The sequence below is a fragment of the Mobula birostris genome, chromosome 27, assembly GCF_030028105.1.
Source record: "Mobula birostris isolate sMobBir1 chromosome 27, sMobBir1.hap1, whole genome shotgun sequence".
Taxonomy (NCBI): Eukaryota; Metazoa; Chordata; class Chondrichthyes; order Myliobatiformes; family Myliobatidae; genus Mobula; species Mobula birostris.
The window spans coordinates 44,496,611-44,509,788 of NC_092396.1; the positions used below are offsets into that span (position 1 = coordinate 44,496,611).

Genomic DNA, 13,178 nt, shown 5'->3' on the forward strand with positions numbered 1-13,178 from the left:
GCCCTGCTCTGCTGGGGGAGAAGCTGACAGCGATGCAGGTGGATGCTCCCCTGGTGTCATGGACTCTTGATTATCTGACTGGCAGACCACAGTACGTGTGCTTGCAACACTGTGTGTCCGACAGGGTGATCAACAGCACTGGGGCTCCACAGGGGTCTGTCTTGTCTCCCTTTCTCTTCACCATTTACACATCGGACTTCAACTACTGCCATTAGTCTTGTCATCTTCAGAAGTTTTCTGATGAGTCTGCCATAGTTGGATGCATCAGCAAGCGAGATGAGGCTGAGTACAGGGCTACGGTAGGAAACTTTGTCACATGGTGTGAGCAGAATAATCTGCAGCTTAATGTGAAAAAGACTAAGGAGCTGGTGGTTGACCTGAGGAGAGCTAAGGCACCGGTGACCCTTGTTTCCATCCAGGGGGGACAGTGTGGACATAGTGGAGGATTACAAATACCTGGGGTTACGAATTGACAATAAACTGGACTGGTCAAAGAACACTGAGGCTGTCTACAAGAAAGGTCAGAGCCATCTCTATTTCCTGAGGAGACTGAAGTCCTTTAACACCTGCCAGACGATGCTAAGGATGTTCTATGAGTCTGTGGTGGCCAGTGCTATCATGTTTGCTGTTGTGTGCTGGGGCAGCAGGCTGAGGGTAGCAGACACCAACAGAATCAACAAACTTATTCGTAAGGCCAGTGATGTTGTGGGGATGGAACTGGAATCTCTCACGGTGGTGCCTGAAAAGAGGATGCTGTCTAAGTTGCATGCCATCTTGGACAATGTCTCCCATCCACTACATAATGTACTGGTTGGGCACAGGAGTACATTCAGCCAGAGACTCATTCCACTGAGATACAACACAGAGCATCATAGGAAGTCATTCCTGCCTGTGGCCATCAAACTTTACAACTCCTCCCTTGGAGGGTCAGACACCCTGAGCCAATAGGCTGGTCGTGGACTTATTTCCTGGCATAATTTACATATTACTATTTAATTATTTATGGTTTTATTACTATTTATTTTTTAATGGTGTAACTGTAACAAAAACCAATTTCCCCCAGGATCAATAAAGTATGACTATGTCTATAAGCAGGTAGCCAGAGTCTGCTCCCATGGTAGTAATGTCTAAAACTAGAGTGCACAGGTTTAAAGTGAAAAGGAGGAGGATTTAAGTGGGATCTGAGGGGTAAATGTTTTACACTAAGGATAGTTGATACCTGAAATAAGCTGCAGATGAGGTGGTGGAGACAGGAACAGCAAAAACATTTTAAGGTGTATAGGTACTTGAATGAGCAAGGCATAGAGAGATATGGGATTAATCCAGGCAAGTGGGATTGGAATAGATTGGCATGCTGGTCGGCATAGACTCGGTGGGCTGAAAAGGCTGCATAATTCTATGACTCCATTGTTCCCACTGGGAATCAGATAGGGCACTACCATCAACTGCAATGCTCCCACAATTATGTTAAAAACCATAACAAATGCCCAATTCCTATATGGTTTCTTCAAAGCCATTCCACACTCCCATTAAAAGGCACAAGTGAGCTTTCCTATCATTTTGCTGGAATGAAAAAGCCCATGAGTGGAGGAGCAAGGTGCAAGGCAAGCTGTCCATCAAGAGGTTCAGAATGTTGAACAAACCTAGTACATTGATAGAGAAGCTTATTGCATGAGTACACGTTATCACTCCCTCAAAATTCTACACCAAAACTAACATTATACCTGATTTGAAAACTCAATTTGATTCAAAAGCTAAACATAAGTGTGAAGATATGCTCATACTCACAAAAGCATTAACCTATGCGCATGAATGCTTAAACTTCAATTAATAAAATCTACAAATTATAATTACATAATTTTTAAAAACTCACTGAAAAATTTACACAGTGAAAAATTCAACACAGATTTCACAAGGAATGGTTAGACAAAGTATCATGGCACTAAAAACAACAGTATTGAATATTCCACCACAGCAAAAAAGCAATTGTAGATTGGTGATGTTTTCAGATTTTTAAACTATGACTGACCTGTCAAAGACAAACCTCAAAAGCTGCAAATTGAGGGTTCTTGGAAGGCTGAGAAGTTTAATTTTTCTGGTGGCATTCTGTTTATCTTGACATTCATCACAAAAATACCTATTGTCCCCCTCCAACTTTTCTTCCTGAAATAAAATTCAAGATTAGCAAAAAGAAAGCAAAAATATTCAAAGCAAATTTTACACGCATTAATTAGTTTCTTAATTAGCCAGTGATGTTTATAAAATTAATGGACATCTATATTTAAGTGTTCTAAATCAAACTGAATTTCTATTTAAATAAAAACACAAAACACACCTGGCAATATTACAGAATGTGGCGGTGATATGCAGGACAAGGGTAAAACTTGATGTACCAAACATCACATGATGCTTTGTTTAAACATTCCACATAAAGTTAATAGCACAGATAGAAGACTGGACTGAAGAAGTGAACTGTAAACTATACACAAAGAAGGGAAGTATACTGATGATAGAAGGATTGGTGCAGCATGACACAAGGATAGCAAAATTGGAATGTATTGAAAATAAAAAAAGGTTGACTTAAATGGAAAATGAAAAAAGTGAATTTAAGTCTCAGGTCTTGGGGGATTAATAAGATAAGTGTAGCAGAATTTGGACATTGAACTTTTACAGGAGAGAGAGATCAAGACTGAAGTTTGTTATGGCATTGGTGGTTGGAATTTTCCTGTGACTATCTTATTTTAAAAACACATCTAAATCATTTGTTTACCCTGTCCTGTAGCTTTTATGTGATTCATTCACAGGACTTTTATCAAAAACGTCTGAAAATCTAAATTGGCAAGAACACGCTTTCCATTTTTCAGAAGCCAAGGTGGTGCATCAGCTTACACATTGCCTCTACTCTGCAAACATAGATACTTAAATACCAGAGGAAAACAGACAGCACGTTTATGATCAAGGAATACTGCAGACAGTGTAGCTATAATTAATTGTGTATTTTGTATGCATTAAAATAATGCACGTTTAGAAATACTAAACAGTTGGATGGAACTATTAACCTTTGCTGCAGTAAAATTTTAAATCAACTGGTCATTTTAATTATAAAAATGCACAGTCAGAGCAGCTGCATGGATTTTAATCTATTTCCTATAAACAATCCTTAACAATATTTCCTTCTGTTTTTCTTTTCTCAGACTACATTTGATCAGAAATCATGGCCTGTTTAGGAATCTCAACAGATGTCAACTACTATTCCACAAATTCTGCTTGGTCACAAATTAACTGATGAATTTACCTCAAAGATTGATAATAAAATTAAAAATTTGTTCAACAGCGATGACCAAACTCTGAACAGCAGTACGTGTTAAGTAGTGCTGTAAGAACATGAAGGAAACTGAGGTTTAAAAACATTAAAAAACTAATTGCTAAAGGTAATTGATCACAAACAAGATAAAATCTGCAGATGCTGGAAATCCAAGCAACTAAAGGTACTTAGTGGGTCAAACAGCACCTGTGGATGGAAAGGAACTGCAAATGTTTTGGGTCAGGACCCTGCAATAGGACTGAGTAGAAAGGGAAAGTAGGCTCGTATCCCACATTGTCTACTTTTCAAACTTCAGGCAATGCTCATCTCTTGCATTCCTCCCCTCATTCCTTCCAATCTATCCCTGTCCTCCTATTTTTGTTCCCTTTTTCTTATAAACAATCTTTAACAATATTATCAATCCTACGGTAACTTGAAAATTTAAGTCTGCACTAGTCATCAGTGATATAGATTGTTCAGTTTTGTTTCTCTTTTTTCATCAGAAAACCACCTAGCATTCAGTATCAGATTTGTTTCCTGTTTTTGCATCTTAAACTGCAACTGAAGGTCTATGGAAAGGAATCAATTCCACGAGCAAGAAGTTCTTCAACTTGTCTTTAACTAGCTGTGCCACCACGCAGAACCCAACTAATCTTATTAAAACTTGGAAAAATACGTTATATTCATGCACACTGCTCATCTGTGTCTAATCATAACTTTTAATTTTGAACATAAATGTTCTATAATTTCTGATACAGAAATAATAAATTCACAATAATGCATTTCAAAATGAGTATTTACATAGGCAGGATTTTAACCCCACAGTGGACTTAAAAGAAAATTAGTAGAACTATATATACAATTTTTCAATCTCATGCCAATGAGAATGCCAGATTTAATATAATAAGGACATGAGAACTTGTAAACTTCACAACTTTTGGGTCAAAGAGACCAATATTATTGAAATTTAAGATAAAGCCTTCTGCTTAATACAGGTGAATATATGTAGTAGGCAAGATATAAATGCTTAGTAAGAGCTATACTACCCTTAAATGGCCCAGTTAGATGGATATTTACCTTCAGAAACTCATCAATGCAATCTGTCAGCTGCTTATGTCCTTGGATATTTAACTCCAGTTCATAAAAACGGGATAACAGCTTAGACTCACGGCCACACTGATTACACCTGAAAGTAAGGAGAGATTTTTGATTAAGTGGAGGTTAAAGTACTGACTGTTTTTAAAATGGCAATTCTATAAAGCTCACGAGATTATGCCGATGCTGAAGGAACTCAGCTGGTCAGGCAGCATCTATGGAAAGGAATGAAGAGCTGACGTTTCAGGCTGAGACCCTTCATCAGAACTAAAAATACTGCTCCATACATCAGAATTCAACCACTAAATCATTGGGATACAAAGTCCTAAAATCAAGTGACTTTCATTTCTTCTTATTAATATGAACAAAAGTTTCATTCTTCCATTGAAATAGGCTTTCAACATTTGATCAGAATACTTGGCCTGTTTAAGAATCCAACATATGTCAACTATTATTCAACAAATTCTGCTTGGTCACAAATTAACTGATGAATTTACTTCAAGGGTTGAAATCAAACACCTACTCCTGTTCAAGTTTTAAATAGTGCTGTAAGAACAGGAAGGAAACTGAGGCTTAAGAACAAAAAAACAAACTATTGAAAGTACTTTGTGGGTTGAACAGCACTTGTAGATGGAAAAGAACTGCAAATGATTTGGATCGAGACTCTGCATCAGGTCTGAGAGCAGAGAGGGAATGTAGGCTCATATCCCACATTGTCTACTTTTCAAACTTCAGGCAATGCTCATCTCTTGCATTCCTCCCCCCCATTCCTTCCAATCTATCCCAGTCCTCCTATTTTTGTTCCTTTTCCCAGATCCACACCTCTCCACGTTTCAGTCTGGTTCCATCCACCTACAATCAACACACTTCACCTATTCACCAAATCTCCTTCCCTCTCTGGCTCCAACTATCCATCTCTCACTAAAATCATTACCACTGTTGCATTCCTTACTGCCAAATCACATCGACCCACATCTGGATCGACACTCCATACCCCTCCCATCCATGTATTCTCTGATCTTCTTTTAAAATATTGTAATTGAACCTGCATCCACAAATTCCACACTTGCACCATCTTTTGAGTGAAGAAGCTCACTATCAGGATCCCTTAAATATTTAGTCTCACCCAACCTCAGTGAAAAATAGACCTGCTTCCATTTACCCTATCTACACCACTTCCAATGAACTATGGAACTATATTCCCAGATCACTCCATTTTACCCCACTCCTTAATGCTCTACTGTTCATTGTGTAGTTTGTCCTCACAAAGTGTAACACCTCACACCTGTTTGCATTAAATTCCACCTGCCACTTTTCAGCCCATTTTTCCAGCTGTTACAAATCCTACTGCAAGCTTTGATAGCGTTCCTCACTGAATACTATGCCCCGAAGCTTAGTGTCATCAGCAAATTTCCTGATCCACTTTGCCATCATACGAATCATTAACATAGCTGACAAACAACACATTAATAATCTGGATAACAATACTGTTATGGTTCTTAGAGGTTTGTGAATGACACCAAACTTGGTGTATTGAAGAAGTTTATTTAAGATTACAACACTGTGAGGTAATGTTACAGTTATATAAGACCTTGGTTAAATCCCACTTGGAGTACTGTGTTCAGTTCTGGTCACCTCACTGCAGGAAGGATGTTGGTACTATAGAAAGAGTTCAGAGGAGATTAACAAGGATGTTGCCTGGATTGGAGAGCATGCCTTATGAGAACAGGTGAAGTGAACTTGGCCTTTACTCCTTGGAGCGACAGAGGATGAGAGGGGACCTGATAAAAATGTATACGATGATGAGAGGCATTGATTGTGTGGATAGCCAGAGGTTTTTTCCCGGAGCTGAAAAGGCTAACACGAGGAGGCATAGTTTTAAGGTGCTTGGAAGTAGGTACAAGGGAGATGTCAGAGGTAAGTTTTTCACACAGACTGTGGCGGGTGCGTGGAATGCACTACCAGCGAAGGTGTTAGAGGCAGATACAATAGGGTCTTTTAACAGGCTCTTAGATAGGTACATGAAGTTTAGCAAAATAGTGGGCTCTGTGGTAGGGAAATTACAGGCAGTTTCGAGAGTGGGTTTCATGGTTGGCACAACATCATGTGCTGTAGATTTCTGTGTTTCTGTGAGAACACATTGGCTATAAAGATACAGCAGCTCCTTAACATTCAATATATTTTGACAGTAAATATGCTACTTAAACAATATCAACATAATTCCATCTGAAATTTTTGAGAATGGGCATCTGCCTCTTGCCTCCGATATTTATTCTACTTAACCCATACCTCTGGTTGTAGTCCCACCCAACCTCAGTGGAAAAAGCCTGCTTGCATTTTCCCTCTCTATACTCCTCATAATTTTGAATACCTCTATCAAATCTCAATATTCTACATTCCAAGGAATACAGTCCTAACCTATTCAATCGTTCCCTATAACTCAGATCCTTCAGATCCAGCAACATTTTCTCTGTATTCTTTCAACCTTGTTTACATCTTTCCTGTAGGTAGTTAACCAAAACTGCACAAATTAGGCCTTAGGCCAATGGCTTACACAACTTCAACATCACATTCCATCTCCCGTACTTGATGCATTAATTTATGAAGATCAGTGTGCCAGAAGCTTTCTTTACGACCCTATCTCCCTGTGATGCTACTTTCAACAAATCTGAAATGGCAGCTCCTCTATTTTATGTAGTACTGTGCACAAGTCTTAGGCACATGTGATTTTTTATATAAATTTTATTTTAGATGTTTATTTTTGTCTTCTGTATTAGTGCGTCTGCAGAACAGAGTAAATTTTAGATTTTCAAACATTAATTTTCCAAAAAAATTAGATGTTACAGAAAAATGATTGTACTTTGTTAAAGAAAGTAATATACTAAGTAATAGATGACCTTTCAACTAAAAAACTTCACTACTTTGTAGGTATATAACTCAGTGCATGATTAAACAAAGATAACAAACAGGTACTAACGTTCAATGACATAATGAGTTGAATGAACTATACTGATTTACTGACACAGACACAGGTGTAGAAGGAATCAAACTAGGAAAAGGACAACCAAACTGCACAGCAGTTGTGATGGTTTAACCTTCAAATCATCAATTCTTACACCATGGCAAGAGTGAGCCTAACAACAAAAAACAAGGTGGTTATCCTGCATCAGCAAAGTCTCTCCCAAACAAAAATATTGCGGCAGACAGATGTGCTGTCCAAGCTCTTCTGAAGAAGCATGAAGAAACTGGTAAGGTTGAGGACAAGAAAAGCAGTGGTTGGCCATGTAAGCTGAGTGCAGCAGATGAGAGACACATCAAACCGACGTTCCCTCTAAAACAGAAGTAGTCCAGCACTGCTATCAGCTCTGAACTCACAGAAGGCAAGTACACCTCTCAACAATCCAGAGAATTCTCGTCAGAAGTGGTCTTCATGGAAGAGATGCTGCTAAAAAGATATTCCTCCAAAGTGGAAACAAGGCCAAAAGACTCACCTACGCACAAAAACACAAGGACTGGAATATTGAACAATGGCAGCAAGAGCTCTGGACTGACAAGTCAAAATTTGAAGTTTTTGTTTCAAACAGGAGGCAGCTTGTCTGTAGAAGAACTGGACGGCGCTAAATGCACGAGTGTAACACGAGGGGGAACTTCTTTACTCAGACAGTGGTAGCTGTGTGGAATGAGCTTCCAGTAGAAGTGGTAGAGGCAAGTTCAATTTTGTTATTTATAAAGAAATTGGATAGGTATATGGACAGGAAAGGAACGGAGGGTTTTGGGCTGAGTGCAGATAGATGAGACTAGGTGAGAGTAAGCATTCGGCACGGACTAGAAGGGCTGAGATGGCCTGTTTCCGTGCTGTAATTGTTATATGGTTATATGTCTGCAGCCAACAGTTAAGCACAGCAGAGGTTCCCTGCAGGTTTGAAGCTCCATTTCTGCAAATGGAATTGGTGATTAAAGAATGAACGGAATCCTCAATGCCAAGAAGTACAAGCAGATTCTCATCCATCAGACAATACCATCAGGGAGGTGACTGATCGGTTGCAACCTCATTCTGCAATAGGACAACACCACCTAACATATGGCCAAGACAATAAACAACTATCTTCAACAAAAAAAAAACAAGGAGTTCTGCAACACATGACATGGCCTCCATAAAGACCCAAATCTCATGATCGAGGTTGTCTAGGAATATCTGGAAAGACAGAAGCAAGCAAGACGGCCAAAGCCTGTGGAAGAACTGTAGCAAGTTCTCCAAGAAGTTTCGAAGAAACATTAGTTGCTTTTTTAAATCAAACTGTACAATGCTTTCTTTTTCAATCTTTTTTATTGAGTTTCAAATTGATAAACATAACAATGATAATAATAGAGATCGGGATTACATTAATAATGGTTAACATATACAGACACAGAGTCCGAGTAACATATTTAATTCAAACCTCCCAATCTCTTAATAACTGAACATGAAAAAGATTCAAAAAAAAAGTTTTACCTCTACACTAAAAAAAAAACAAACCAAAACAAAGACTGGGCTGCCATGCTTCATCGGTTAAGATGATTATTTGTCACTAACTCTGGTCCTTTATACACAAACAAAAAGTTATTAAAAAGGATTCAGACAAGGTCAACTTACATCACATGAAAATGTTGAATAAATGGCCTCCATGTTTCTTCAAATTTAACTGAAGGATCAGTGGTACCACTCCTAACTTTTTCCAAGTTTAAACATGTTAAAGTTTGGGAAAACCACTGAAATGTAGTAGGGGGTTTAGAATCTTTCCATTTAAATAAAATGGATCTTCTGGCTATTAATGTAACTAATCAAATGACAAGCTGAAGGGGATAAATGACTAAAGTCTATCATTGGTAGTCCAAAAATTGCAATGGGACGAGGTTGTAAATCAATATGCAAAACTACTGAAATAATACCAAAAATGTCTTTCCAACATTTTTCCAAAAGAGGGCAAGACCAGAAACATGTGTGTCAAGGAAGCTACCTCAGAATTACATCTGTCACAGACAAGATTTATATGACCATAAACATGAGCTAACTTATCCTATACGAGCCCTATGAACCATGTTAAATTGTATCAAAGTGTGTTTAGCACACATTGAAGAAGTGTTAACTAGTTGGACAATTTTCTCCCATCTCTCTATGGGTAAAGATAGCTGAAGTTCTCTTACCCATTCATTCTTAATTTTATCAGACATAACTAAATGTATTTTCGTAATTAAATCATAAACAATTGATATTAAACTATTCTGATAGGGGTTTAAACCTAAAATATTTTCTGTAATTTCAGCTTGATGTGATATCGGAAAAGTAGGTAAAATAACCTTTAAAAAGTTTCTAATGGGTAAATCTCTGAAAAAATGTGATCTAGTCAAATTATATTTATTAGACAACTGTTCAAAGGACATGAGACAATTATCCATGAATAAATCATGAAAACATATTATTCCCTTCGTTTTCCGTAAAAGAAAAGCTTGATCAGTTCTGGATGGTTGGAAGAAAAAATTGGATATAATAGGTCGTCGTTGTCTGAACCCTTAGTGCCTAGGTGGCACATGGGGCCTTATAATACCAGCTTCATTGAGTTCGGAAATTTGCCATTGTTGTTTTTCACACTCCCGCTTAAGTGTTCCCAGTCTACTTTCGATCTCCTTTAACAATACTTCCAAATTAGAAAATCTTGTATCAAATTTATCATCCAGGAGCTTTGACATAGCTTCCAAAGTGAGTTAAGACTTAGGATGTTGAGAGTCACCTTCTTTCTTTCCATTTCCATTACCGGCTTCCTTGCCTTCAGCTAATGCCTTTTTCCCTCTGGTACTCATTTCCATCGATTAAAAATCAAAGTTCAAGCATATAAAAGTGTTATAAATGCTTTAATATAGATGGTAAAAGGGTGGTAAAAAGATTGAAAAATGAACGGAGCAAATCCAAAATGCAACTTACTCCATCTAGTGCCTCAAGAGACCTCTCCAAACTGTACAATGCTGTTCAAAGAAAATTAATGCAGCTTTAATTTTGTCACACCAAATATTAATTTGACTTAGTTTGTTACTGTTTGCTGCTCTTTATGGTAATATTTTTGGTATTTAGAAACTTTTCATTATTTTTGAATGCATCATTGCTTTACAGAATTTTTTTTACATGTGCATTGACCTTTTGTACAATACAGTAAGCACATACTTTGCAGCACAATCCCTCAAATTCATCCTGAAAGCACTTGATCACTTTGTGTCCAATGTACCAGCAAAAGCAACCTTTTCAGAGTTCCTGGCAGAAATTATCTTTGCAGGCCTTACAGTAAATTCTCACAATCTAATGCCCGTAATAGTAGAATCCAAAGAAATTTTACAACTTCATCTACATAAACCAAAACACCCACATCAAACTTAGTTGTTCATTCTCCTGGACCTTGAAAAAAAACTGTACATTTTATTTAGTATTCTACGGTGCCAATATTGAATCAACATGGGTAATATTTTAAAATTAAAATTAATGGCAAAACTAATGAGATAATATTTAATATTACTGTAACTGGAAGAGAATGGATTACAGCAAAGTCCAGATCAAAACACCATTAGGTAAGACGACCTAGATGTGGGTAGAAGGGTGGGTTGACTTATCCGTCCTAATGTATTTCAATAACTCTAACACCTCCTCTGCCTTAATATCAACATGCTCCAGAACATAATCCTCACTCATATTGTCCTCACCATCATCAAGTTCCCTCTCATTGGTGAATACGAAAGAGAAGTATTCATTGAGGACCCGGCTCACTTCCACAGCCTCCAGGCACATCTTCCCACCTTTACCTCTAATCGGTCCTATCTTCACTCCTGTCATCCTTTTTTTCTACACATAATTGAAGAATGCCTTGGGGTTTTCCTTTACCCTACTTGCCAAGGCCTTCTCATGCCCCCTCCTTGCTCTTCTCAGCCCTTTCTTTAGCTCCTTTCTTGATACCCTATATTCCTCAATACACCTGTCTGATCCTTGCTTCCTAAACCTCATGTATGCTGCCTTCTTCCACCTGACTAGATTTTCCACCTCACTTGTCACCCATGGTTCCTTCACCCTACCATTCCTCATCTTCCTCAACAGGACAAACTTATCCCTAACATCCTGCAAGAGATCTCTAAACATCGACACATGTCCATAGTACATTTCCCTGCAAAAACATCATCCCAATTCACACCCGCAAGTTCTAGCCTTATAATTTGCCCTTCCCCAATTAAAAATTTTCTTGTCCTCACTGATTCTATCCCTTTCCATAATGCTGAAGGCCAGGGAGTGGTGGTCACTGTCCCCCAGATGCTCACCCACTGAGAGATCTGTGACCTGACCCAGCTCGTTACCTAATACTAGATCTAGTATGGCATTCCCCCTGGTCGGCCTGTCAACATATTGTCATAGGAATCTGTCCTGGACACACTTAACAAACTCTGCCCCGTCCAAACCCTTGGAACTAATCAGGTGCCAATCAATATTAGGGAAGTTAAAGTCACCCATAATAACAACCCTGTTATTTTTGCACCTTTCCAAAATCTGCCTCCCAATCTGCTCCTTGGTATCTCTGCTGCTATCAGGGGGCCTATAAAATACTCCCAATAGAGTAACTGCTCCCTTCCTGTTCCTGACTTCCACCCATACTGACTCAACAGAGGATCCTGCTACATTACCCACCCTTTCTGTAGCTGTAATAGCATCCCTGACCAGTAATGCCATCCCTCCTCCCCTTCTCCCCTATCCATCCCTTTTAAAGCACTGAAATCCAGGAATATTGAGAATCCATTCCTGCCCTGGTGCCAGCCAAGTCTCTGTAATGGCCACTACATCACAATTCCATGTATGTATCCAAGCTCTCAGTTCATCACCTTTGTTCCTGATGCTTCTTGCATTGAGGTACACACACTTTAGCCCTTCTACCTTAACACCATTTATTCTGTTTCTCCTTCCTCAAAGCCTCTCTGTATGTTAGATCTGGCTTTACTCCATGCACTTCTTTCACTGCTCTATTGCTCCAGGTCCCATCCCCCTTGCAAATTAGTTTAAACCCTCCCGAACCATGCTAGCAAACCTACCTGCAAGGATATTGCTCCCCCTCAAGTTCAGGTGCAACCCATCCAATCTGTATACGTCCCACCTTCCCCAGAAGAGATCCCAACGATTCAATAATCTAAAACCCTGCCCCCTGCACCAACTCCTCAGCCACGCATTCAACTGCCATCTCCTCCAATTCTTACCATCACTGTCACGTAGCACTGGCAGAAATCCTGAGAATGCCACCCTTGAGGTCCTGTTCTTCAGCCTTCTGCCCAGTTCCCGAAACTCACACCTCAGGACCTCATCCCTCTTCCTGCCTATGTCGTTGGTGCCAACATGTATCATGGCTTCTGGTTGCTTTCCCTCTCGTACCAGGATGTCGTGCACCCAGTCAGAGACACCCTGGAGGCAATAAACCATGCGGGTGTCCTTCTCACGTCCACAAAATCTCCTGTCTGCTCCCCTGAATATAGAGTTTCCAATGACGACAGTTCTCCTCTTCTCCGTCCCACTCTTCTGCACCACAGAGTCAGACTCAGTGCCAGAGGCCCTGCCACCATGGTTCACACCTGGTCGGTCGTCCCCGCCAACAGTATCCAGGATGGTAAACTTATTATTCAGGGGAATGGCTACGGGGGTGCTCTGCACTACCTGTCTGCTCACCTTCGCTTTCCCCCCTCTGACTGTCACCCAACGACCAGCTTCTGGCAGCCTAGGTGTGAG

General features: G+C 39.4%; 1 protein-coding gene across 10 annotated transcripts in view; it reads right to left on the minus strand.

Annotated features, from left to right (window-relative positions):
• Positions 1-13,178, minus strand: part of usp48 (ubiquitin specific peptidase 48) — a 227,292-nt gene that overhangs the window by 134,757 nt on the left and 79,357 nt on the right. For all 10 annotated transcript variants that reach the window (XR_011883341.1, XR_011883340.1, XR_011883342.1 and 7 more), the window contains 2 exons: positions 4,382-4,490; positions 2,030-2,163 (listed from right to left, as the gene is read on the minus strand). Coding sequence is in view for 7 of the 10 variants with exons in the window: in XM_072245076.1 (XP_072101177.1) it covers positions 2,030-2,163; positions 4,382-4,490 (243 nt within the window). In the remaining 3 variants the exon portion in view is untranslated. The remainder of the gene's footprint in view (positions 1-2,029; positions 2,164-4,381; positions 4,491-13,178) is intronic.